Source organism: Macrotis lagotis, chromosome 5 (genome assembly GCF_037893015.1).
Source record: "Macrotis lagotis isolate mMagLag1 chromosome 5, bilby.v1.9.chrom.fasta, whole genome shotgun sequence".
Lineage (NCBI taxonomy): Eukaryota > Metazoa > Chordata > Mammalia > Peramelemorphia > Peramelidae > Macrotis > Macrotis lagotis.
Window position 1 is genome coordinate 271125298 of NC_133662.1, and position 11337 is coordinate 271136634.

The 11337-nt window shown below is 47.1% G+C and overlaps 1 protein-coding gene across 1 annotated transcript; it reads right to left on the bottom strand.

The window, feature by feature from the left end:
- Positions 1–776: 776 nt before the first annotated feature.
- S100B (S100 calcium binding protein B) lies at positions 777–9711 on the bottom strand. The gene is made up of 3 exons (XM_074190451.1): positions 9604–9711; positions 5062–5217; positions 777–2871 (listed from the first exon to the last, which is right to left on the bottom strand). The coding sequence occupies exons 2-3, from the start codon at positions 5197–5199 to the stop codon at positions 2731–2733; spliced, it is 279 nt and encodes a 92-aa protein (XP_074046552.1). The 5' UTR covers positions 5200–5217; positions 9604–9711; the 3' UTR covers positions 777–2730.
- Positions 9712–11337: the final 1626 nt, after the last annotated feature.

The window sequence follows — 11337 nt, forward strand, 5'->3', positions numbered from 1 at the left end:
ATAACGGCTGTTGATTGAAAACCAAAAAATAAAATAAGATAAAATAAAGTAGGGGGCAGCTAGGTGGTGAGCAGGAGAATTTGCCTCTATGACACAGCCTAACATCCTATGAACTTTCTGAGCAGCCCCTTGCAGGGGGTCTACTCCTAGAGTTTGGCCTCCACTGAGTCCCCCTCCCCGTCTTTGTCCACACCAGACTTCCTTAACTGTTTGTTAATGATGGTTTCCCCTTCTTGGAGCCTTCCACAAGAGGCCAGGTTTTCAGGTAGAGTGAATTCCATGGGTGGCTTTTACAAAGAGAGCTCTGTGTGCTTTGCTAGTGGCTGCTGACCCCTTAGAGGATTGCCTACCTTTACAAATCTATGCCAGAGGAAACCCAATAGGGCCCCAGTCCCAGATTCTGAAAAACCCAGCAGCCCTGAGTGGACAGGGCCGGTGACAATGGATGGAGGATAGATGATAATGGATGGATGTAGGAAAGCTGGGGGAGTTCTATTGTGCAGAATGGAGAAGGCTTTCAGAGGCCAGCTTCAGGGCTCACTTTACACAGCATCCTCTGCCAAGAACACCTTGATCTCAACGGAACTGCTCTTGTTTCCAGTTCATCTTTTTGCTGTGATGTTCAAATTATTTAGAGTCAATCTCAAATGTGAAATATTCAAAAAACAGGAGGCCTTCTTAGGGGCACAGATGCCTGTCCGATCCATGCCCTTTACCTATTCCCCACTCCCTATTCAGGGAGATTTTAAAAGACCATAGGAGGAGAGACTGAAGGATGATGCTTTTATTTGATGAGAGCACAGAATCCATTGTCAACCCATTCATATTCTAAAGCCCTTCCCACCCCCTTACAAACTCAACAAAGTTGAGAATACACATCTTTCCATTTCCCAATCAATCCTTCCTTGCCTCTGTGACTTTGCAAAATGGCCCCACTCAGAATTCAGGTTTTGATGATGCTAGATGAGGCATCTGACATTTGGTGGAAAGCACATGATCATCTGGGGCTGGACAAAGACTGACCCATCCCAGGGGTACAGGTCCATGCATCCTTTACTCAAGTTTGCCACTATAGAGGGAACCACAGTAGTAGCATCTCTCAACTTGCTTCAACTGGCTCAACCACATAACCAAAAACCCAAAGGACAATCTCAGAAAACTGAAGGAGCAGGTCCCAAAGTTGGGACCCAAACCTAACCTCAGAGGAAAAAGGGCAATACTTCTATCTGCCAAGCAGCAAACTACTGAAGCAAGAAGTCTCTGGGGAGTTCAGGAGCATGCCTGTGGTCAACAGGGGGCATCTGCTCCAAAGGTAGGCCAAGTGGGTACTTTGGTCATTGTCTAATCTGAGTAGCTGATGTTCAGGGTTTGAAAAAAGAGAGAAAACCCTTGTAAGCAACGAAAGCAAGTCACTTTCATTGGTTTTTTTGTTTGTTTTTGCTTTTTTTTCGAGTGTGAGACCAGATATTTACGGAAAGTTAGAGCTAGGAGGTCAAAAGAGGTCACTTCATGCATCAGCCGAGGAAAGAGATTTGCCCAAGGTCACACAGCAAATTATGAGAAGAGAGGGTTAGAATGGGGTCTTTCGATCCCTGATTGCAGCACCTTCCACTATAGTCCTATGTTGCCCACCTCCCTCCTTCATCTTGACTTCTCACCACCAAAAGAAATACTGACATACCCCAAGAAATATCTTGCATCAAGTGACTCACCCAAAAGGAATGGTTGATGAATGAATGAATAAGTGAGTGAGTGAGTGAGTGAGTGAGTGAGTGAGTGAGTGAGTGAGTGAGTGAACAAGAGAATGAATATAGGATTGGATGTTCTTCTAGAACTTTGACAGATTGGAGTTACTACTTCCAGCAGCTTCGGAGCTTATAAGGCATATTTCTTTTGTTCTGCTTTGGTTCTAATAGTTATACTTTGTATTATTCGGTTGATCACTACTGACTTTTTATGGGAAAATCCACCCCTCCGTCCCCAAGGCCATTCACCATCCAAGCAGTATTGATTAAGAACTTCCTGTGTGAGGCTGATGTTACAAAAAATGGACAAGGAGCCATCCTGGCCCTCCACAAGCTCACATTCCCTGGGGGGAGAGAATTCTGAATTTTCCCACACTTGTCCTGGTTTGCAGAGTTGTGAGTTGATATTATCTAATTACTGAGACTTCCATTTCTCACTATTTCAAGCAAATTTGGTGGGGGGAGCATTTGGCCAACCTGAGGCAGCACTCTCTGTTTTAACATGAAATGAAGCTGGAGGCTTCAAGGGAGCTAGGGAAACCTCAAGGGAACTTCCTGGTCTTCAGGGATATACCACTGGTGTTGGTGCTGCCCATGCCCCCATGCCCCATGGTCGACTCAACCATCTTGAACCCAACATCTCACCTTTTCTTAGCACTCACAAAAGGAAATGAGACCCTTTCTACAAGTTGTAGTTGGCCATTAGGCATGGACCTGATGGGGCAAGGGAAGGTCCCTAGCTTCTCTATGGGTAGGGATTACAAAGAAATGCTGCAAGGAGGGTGAAGGAGGCACTTTGAGATGGTCCTAGAAGAAACTCTCCTGTTTCTATTCATGAAGCACATCAGATTCCTACTAAGGAAGCTACCTAGGGGGTTGGCCTGCTAGGGTCCTACCAGACCACAAGCTTTGCTTTGCTGCTTTGTTTAAAATTCCAACGGGGTCTTTGCTTGATCTTTGTTACAAAGGGAACTTCTTGGGAATTTCATTCATGTTCAAAAAACTCATGACAGGCAGAGGTGATCACGGCAATGAAGGCCACAAATTCCTGGAAGTCGCACTCTGCGTCTCCATCAGCATCCAGGGTCTCCATGACTTTGTCCACTGTCTCCTGCTCCTTGATCTCCTGAGGGAAATAAGGCAGGGCTCTGGATTAGCAAAAATAGAGATCGGTTCTGATCATACATCCCTTACAGTAGAGGGGCTACTGGGATCAGAGGTCCCCAGATCTAGTCCCAGCTCTTCTGACTCCAACTTCCAGGCTCTGGGCCTTAATTTCCTCATCAGATATCCCTTTTGGCTTTAGATCAATGACCCTAAAGCTCTTGGCTGCTCAGGGTCTCAGTTTCCTCATTTGTAAAGGAAGAAGATTGGAACAAACAACCTCTAGTGTCCTTTCCAGCTCCAGACCTGTGACCCTCTCTCATCAGTCATGGTGGACACAACATAAGTGCATCATGTGGGACTCTAGATAATTACCCCACCCACTAAATTCTCCTGTCTAACATGTGAAGGTTTTCCTTCCTCTGAGTTTTTTTAATGTATTTTGGGAGTCTTCCTTCTATCATCTCTCACCCTGGTTCCCATCCCTCCCCCACCTTCTCATGCAGTCACATGTTTCCCTATGAAGACTCCATGACTTGGTGGAGAGAGGGCTAACCTCAGATCCAGAAAGACCTGACTGCAAGCCTTGCCTCGGAGCCCCTGCCTTGCCAAAGTCAAGTCCATTTGCTTGGGGGAGGGAAGCCCAACTCCTGCCCAGACTAGATGCCTGGGAAGCCTGCAGGTGAGCACTGTTCTGAACTGATGAATGCACACTGATGTCCACCTGCAGCCACACTCCCAGGAGGCACTAGAATAAAGCTTCCACGTGGAACCAGACCAAAGGGCCTCTCCCCTCCTCTGCTCTCCCAAGAACATATTTTGTCTTCATTTCTCTTAGGCAACTGGGTGGCAAGGGGCACTAAATTTTTCAGCTGGACTCAAATTCCACTTTAGACATTTACTAACTTAGTTGAGTCACCCTGGGCCAGTCCCTCACCCTCTCTCAACCTCAGTTTCCTCATTGATAAAATAAGGATGATAATAATAGCCCCTGCTTCATAGGGTTGATGAAAGAATCAAATAAGATCTTATTTGTAAAGCCCTTTGAAAACTGAAAAGCCCCATAAGATCATATGATTCTAACTGTCTACACCTTTCCATTCCTCCCACTAAACAATAGGCCCCTTAAGAGGAAAAGAGGCCATGTCTTCTTCATCCTCCAGAGCAAGGCTGGAGCCCTGGGATTGGCTCTCCATCTCATCTGCCCCATTCCTCTCCAGATAAATGGAGAGACCCCCAAGAGAGGCTTGGTTCATCTGTCCTACCCTCCCAACTTCTGAGTCTCTTGTCTCCCTGGCCTTGTGATTCTGATCCAGGGAATCCAAGTCTACTGCAGGGATGGAGGTGGGAGGGCTATAGCAGACCCTTGATTCCCCAGGCCCAGAATGCCTGGTCCATTCAAGAAATAAGGAGAGGGTGGCTAGGTGGCGTAGTGGATAGAGCACCAGCCCTGGAGTCAGGAGTACCTGGGTTCAAATCCGGTCTCAGACACTTAATAATCACCTAGCCATGTGGCCTTGGGCAAGCCACTTAACCCCATTTGCCTTGCAAAAAACAAAACAAAAACAAAAACAAACAAAAAAAAGAAATAAGGAGAAACTTTTGGCTACTGAGGCTGCAGTCACTAGACCCACATCCAAGATAGCAAAAAACAAGGTTTATGTGGGTGGGGGGGACTGTGACAGCCTCTGGGAAGCAAGAGAAAACTCAGTCAGATGCTTTCACCAAGCATCAGTCACAGACCTCGGGCCACCACACATTCCCTTATTTACAGCAGATGGCTTCCACACTCCCAAATAGCTTGCAGCTCTCACAACTATCTCGTTTTGTTTCTGGACTTTCTTTGAAGAGCTGTTTTCTTTTGTGGCAGAATGTTGGGATGAGGGTCAGAAAGATCAGGGTTTAAACCTGGCCTCCAACATAAGCGAGCTGGGTGACCTTGGGAGAGTATGTCACCTCCAGAGCCTCAGTTTCCCCAGCAGGGAAATGGGTCTAAGAATAGATCCTGGGGTAAAGTGTTTGTAAGCTCAAAGCTCTGTATACTTGTCAGGCATTCCTAAAAAGTTACTAGAATGCTAGCCTCTCCATCACCACCCTCATTCTTTCATAGTCTGCCATGTTCCCCAGAAGGGCAGAAGGGAGTGAAATCCCCTGCCAACCATGCCCAATGGGAGGGTCGGAAGTCAGAGAAAACCAGGGAGGTGACACTCACCCCTAAGAAGTGAGAGAGTTCATTGTTGATGAGTTCTTTCAGCTCTGACTTCTTCAGCTTGTGTTTGTCACCCTCTTTCCCGGAATACTGGTGGAATGTCTCGATGATAGCCATCATGGCTTTCTCCAAGTCTGACATAATGAAGGTCAGATCCTCCTGGACACAACAGGATGAGAAAACCAACTGTTTCTTTAGGCATCCTGCCAACACTGTTTGCACAGACATCCTTTCTGATCTGTTCCCCTACATTTCTAATTATGGGGTGTGATAATGACAATGATGATGATGATTACACTTATAATGATGACAAAAATAACAACCCCTATGGATAGCTCTCCAAACCCTCACAATAACCCCATCAGTTCATCCCATGGGGTCAGAGATTGATTGACCTAGAGGTCATCCAGACTAAATGAGTAGAAGATCACAGAGGGCCAGTCACCTCAAAAACTCAGGTCCTTTGGTCCCAAATATTTTCACTCTACCCCAAGTAGGTTACAAATAAGATAAATAGGTCCTGTAATTCCACCAACATCCAGGGACTAACCAAACCTTCAAAGAGCAATAAAATTGATCATTCCTAATACTAGGCCTATAGCCAAAAGAAATCATAAGAAATGGGACAATTTCCACATGTTCAAAATTATTTATAGTGACTTTTTTGTGTTGGTAAAGAATTGGAAATTGAGGAGATGCCCATCAATTGGGAAATGGCTAAAGAAAATATGGTCTATGAATATTATCAAGTACTATTGTTGTATAAGAAACCATGAATGGTTGGACTTAAGAGAAGCGTGGAAAGAATTATATGAACTGATGCTGAGTAAAGGGAGCAGAACCAAGAGAACATTCTAGACATTAGCAACAACATTGTGAGTTGGTCAGCTATGATGGATGCAGCACCTCTTAGTTCAGAGACCTAGGACAACCCTGGGAGATCTGTTATGGACAATGACATTCACATCCAGAGGAAAAGCAAACAAACAAACAAACAAAAAATCCACAGGATCTGAATGGATGCAATGTTCACTTCTTTAAAACTTCTCTTATGTTTTTCCTTCCTATCCCATGGTCTTCTTTCTTTTCCCTCAATCCTAATTCCTCATACACAAAAGGACTAATATGTTAAACACAACTTTTACTTGATTGTTCACCACTGAGGGGCAGGGGGTGGGAAGGGAAGATCATAGAAAAATGTGGAACTTTTAAATATGCAAGTGGATGAAGGTTGAAAAACTATCAGCATGTAATTGGAAAAATAAAATAAAATATAAATTTTAAAAAAAGAAGAAAAGGAAAAAATTGTCCCAGGTCAAAAGGACAAGAAATCTAAGTTCATGTCTGTATATTCCTGTCTAACAAGTTAGCTGTTTCTGCTCGTGAAAATTGTCTTTCCAAATGTACCTATACAGCCTTTACCACACGGTTTGCTGCCAAGGGAAGAGGGAAGGGAGGGTGGTAGAAAAATGTGTAACTTATAAATCTGCAAGGAAATGAGTGTTGAAAAACTATCCTAGCATGTCATTGGAAAAATAAAATAAAATATCAAGAAAAAAAGAAAATTGTATTTCCTTTATAAGAAAAATTAAATTACTCTTTTTCAGGCTGAGAATTGATGTGGAGTGGAAAATGAGTCCCCTTGGAAGCAGTCCCATGGCCCCATTTGGGCCTTGAGGCCCAGACAAATCGTGGCTTCCATCTGACCCAGCCCCTGCTAGACTCCCTGAGCCCAGGTTCTGTTTGACTTGATAGCCAGGTGCCGTGACAGGATGCTTTGATTTGGGGGCCTACATTTGCTCTGTCTTTCTGTCTTTACGTCTTTACACCAGGGACTTTTTTTAGGGGGAAGAAAACAGAGAGAATGACATTTTTCACTCATGGGATGGAGAACAGAATCAAGAAAGGCTTCATGGAGGAAGAAGCGCTTGACCAAAAACTGCAAGGTCAAAAACAGCATCAGCTTTCCAGTCCCTGAGACAAACCAAAGACTGAGCCTGACAGGCAGCAAAGGGGAAGGTGCTGGCTCTCCCTGGAGCCAATCTTGGGCTGGAATCCCATGTCTGCCATTTACTCTCCCTGGGTCTCGGTCTCCTCATCTGCGGCCCCTTGCCCATGATCCTATGAATTGAATGACCCTGAGGACCAGAGAATCCCTGTTCAAGTGGGTCCCTCAGAAGGAGGATGCCAGGCAGACCACAGCAGCAAGGAGGCCCTGGGCGGGGATGGGGTCACACTCCACTGGGGTGAACCCTGTACACCCACTCGCCATCCTGCCATCTGGGACTCTGGAGTTCATTCCCACCAAAGTTGAACTAGATTCCTTTGAACATTTTGGACTGGATAGTTTTCGATTTTCTGTTCCCCTTCCCCCGCCCCCTGCCCAAAGCTATCCCTTGTGACAAAGAACAAAAGAGGAAAGAAAGCAGTTTGGCAAAATTAACCAACTCTCAACTAAGGCTGACTGACACAGTATGCAGTATTCCACACCCACAGTTCCTCACCTCTGCTCTGACTCTCTCCAAGAGTCAGGCAAGTGGCTGCCAAAACTGACTGTCTGGTCCCTGTTTGGAGATGGTTTGCAGCCCATGGCCCTGGGGAAAGTCCCCGATTCCTGGTCAGTGGATGCTCACTCATGAACAGGTCTGCAGGAATGACCTAGAGCGCTGATTCAAGGCCTTAAAAGCCAGTGAGTTCAGCTACACCAGGCTGCACTCCTGACCTTAGACGTCCCTTAGACGTCCCACCTCCATGCTGCCCTCCTGATGCCAGCGGAGAATAGGGAGTGGCAGTCCTTTCCTTGCACCAAGGAACCAGTGTTCTTGGAACCTTAGCAGGGAGGCTGGGAGGCCTAGGGGATTGAATGCTGGACTTTATAGTGCTAGGAAACCCTGTGTTCAAATCCTTCCTCAGATACTAGCTGTGGGATACTAGGGGAATCAGTAGGGCATCTGTGGCTGCTGGGGGCCATCTGGAAAGCATCTGGCAGACCTTTGGGCCATTGTCTGCTGGACCATCCAATGCACAGCATCTCATTACAGAAGTGATCCAGGCAACCAAGAGGCTTCCCATTGCCATCCATTCAGTTGGGGAGTTTGCTACTCTCCAATTCTTGACCCAGTAGGGATTTTCCTGTCAGTCTTTAGACATTTGTTAGCAGTATGTTAGCAAGTCACTGCCTCCTCTGGTCCTTCCTTTCCTCCACTGGGCTGGACCTCATTCTCTCTATGACCTCATCCAGATCTAGAGCTGAGTCCATGGTTTGAGTTAGCCCATGTGTCTCTCTCATTTGGGAGCAAAATGACATAAAACCCAAAGAGAAACAAAGTCACTTTGCCAAAGGTCTCAGATAGGTCCAGCTGAGAAGGTCCACCCAGCCCAGCTCTGCCCAGCTCTGCCCAGCCCAACCCTTCTCTACTTTGCCCAGCCTAGCTCATACCTCCCCAGGCCTGCCCTGCCCAGATCAACTCTGTACTGCCCTGCCCAGCCTACTCTACTTTGCCCAGCCCTGCCCTGCCCTCCCCTGCCCTGTCCAACCTCTCCATACCTCTCTATATCCAATATTCCACATGCGCTTAAGTGGGCAATCTCTTCACCAAGCATGAAACCAAAATATTTTTAAAATCTCCATTCTTTTTGTGTCTCCTTTCTTCCTGGGAATGTTGGCCATAATCTTTTCTTACCTCCCTTGAAGACAAGGCCTCCTCTGCCTCCTCGTGGCCCTCTCAAAGAGCTGAGAAAAGGTGAGGGCAGCTGGAAAGCCCATTTAGGGGAAGAAGTTGAACTTCCCTAGACATGACGAGACCAGAGACCAGAGGGCTCTCAATTCTCCAGGGCCTCTGTGGCAGAGCTATTTTCTGCAACCAGCTGAGGGCTTCTGGGCATATCCAGGGGAGGGATGTGGACCTGGCCCTAACATGGGTTCGGGAGATGCTTGGATCGATATCAGTGTCATCCTCAATAAAGGACCACTGAGGCAGCCAGCAGTGATCCTCTGCTAGAGGCATGGATGAAACCAATGATCAGAGAAGACCCTGGCCCTCTCAACACAGGAACCAAAACAGTCTGAAGGATGGCTTGGGGGCCAAAGTTTCCTCCTCTATAAAATTGGGGGACCTGAATCAGCCCCTCCAGTCTCTCACACCCCCTGATCTAGGACCCAGGAACTCTCTGAAAGTCTCTGTAGTTGGAAGGTCCCTTCTGGCTCTAAAATTCCATGAAGGTTGAGTTCCCTTCAGGTCTGGGAGGGAGAAAAGGCTCATGGGAAGTTTCAAAGGAGAGGAAGGGGCTTGGCCCTGAGTCAGAACCCAAATGAGAGTCTGGGCCCCCTCTGGAAACCTTGGTTCACCCTGGGCCTTAGGCCTGGGGTACCGCCACAGGTCACTTACTGGGACCCAAAGAGCCAAACCCATCTTCATCTTCAGCAAGAAGCCAGCCCAATTAAAACAACTGGACTCCAGCTGTCACAAAGAAAGAAAGCCCTGAGCCCCCAAGAGCAGCTGCAGGGGCTCCCTCATCCCCAAGAACCTCCCCTCCCTCACTCACCCTCCTGCTTGGCCTCAGGCTTTCTCTCGCTCTTTTCCTTGTGACTGGAGGAAGGCAGCGGACACTGGCTTCTTATGTCTTTGCTAGGGGTGGGGAAGGCCTATTGGCAGCAGGGTAGCCGGGCTGCAGATGGGAGCCAACCAATGAGGGCCGCCAGAGGAGAGCCAGGGTAGGAGGGAGGGAGCCAGCTGCCTCTGGACACGACTGAGGGCAGCCAGGGCCTGGCACCCAAGAGAGCTTGGACAAAGCAGGGAAGCCACATGGGCCTGCGGTGGGCGCTCTTAACTGATACACCAGCCTGAGACAGAGAGGAGGGGAGGAAGAAAGGAGGCCTGTTATCGAGAAATGTGGAGGTCAGCTGTTTGTTCCACTCGTTCTTCTGAGAGTTTAAAAACAGGCCTCCTGGGGAAGAAGGGGAGAAGAGAAAGGGGAGGGGGAGGGGGGGAGGAGAAAAAGAGGGGGAAGAAATATAAAGAGAAGAAGGAAGGGAGGAAGGAAGGAAGGAAGAAAAAAGAAAGAAAAGAGGGAGGGAAGAAAGGGAGGGAGGAGGGAAGGGAGGGAGGGAGGGAGGGAGGGAAGGGAGGAAGGAGGGAGGAAGGAAGGAAGGAGGAAGGAAGGAAGGAAGGAAGGGAGGGAGGGAGGGAGGGAAGGAAGGAAGGAAGGAAGGAAGGAAGGAAGGAAGGAAGGAAGGAAGGAAGGAAGGAAGGAAGGAAGGAAGGAAGGAAGGAAGGAAGGAAGGAAGGGAGGGAGGGAGGAGGGAAGGAAGGGAGGGAGGGAGGGACAGACACAAAGAAACATAGACCTGAAGGGAGAGACAGAGAAAGAAAGACTGAAAGAAGCTGGTGAGGAAAACTGAGAAAACAGACAACTACAAAGGAAGGTTCCGATCCTTACTCAAGCAGTGGCTCTGGACAAGTCAAAATGTTTTGTCTGGTTCCCTGTGACAAAAGCACCCAGAGTTTCTCCCTCCTTTGCTCCCGCTGTCCGGCCGCTCCAAAGTGCTTCCCACCATGTTGGTCTCCAGCAGTGGGTTGTTCTAGATCTGAGCTAAATCCAGTGCCTTGCCATAGTAGGCTTTCATTCAGTATTTGATAAATGAAAATGCCTTATGAGAAGTAAGGAATAAAACACTGCATTTAATTCAGATAACACCATCTAACCACAAAGTAAATGAGTAAGAAAATGGGAAGGCCATGACAGGACACGAGAAAGTAGCACTTTCAATTCTACTTCATAATCCAGTTGGGTAGTACCTGAACTCAGGTTAGACATGAATTCCAAAGCAGCCTCAGATACCCACTAGTGTGACTGGACTAGTCATTTAGCTTCTGCCTCCCTCAATTCTCTCATGCTAGCACCTCTCTCCCATGGTTTTTTTTTTTTTTTGTTTTTTTTTTTAGTTTTTACAAGGCAATGTATTAAATGACTTGCCCAAGGACACAGAGCTAGGTAATTATGAAGTGTCTGAGGCTGGATTTGAACTCAGGTCCTCCTGACTCCAGGGCCGCCGCTCTATCCACTGTGTAACCTAGCTGCCCTCTCCCATGGTTCTTTTGAGGAATGAGTTAATATTTCTAAAGTGTCTTGCTAATTTGAAAGCGCTATCTAAAAATTAGTTATTAATTTTAGAAGCAAGGAAGGTAGATTCACTTAAATTAGAAAGGAGACATCTTGGGGGAAGAGATCTTGGACACTAGTCTTGTGATGTACACATTTGTGAGGCCACCACAGGGG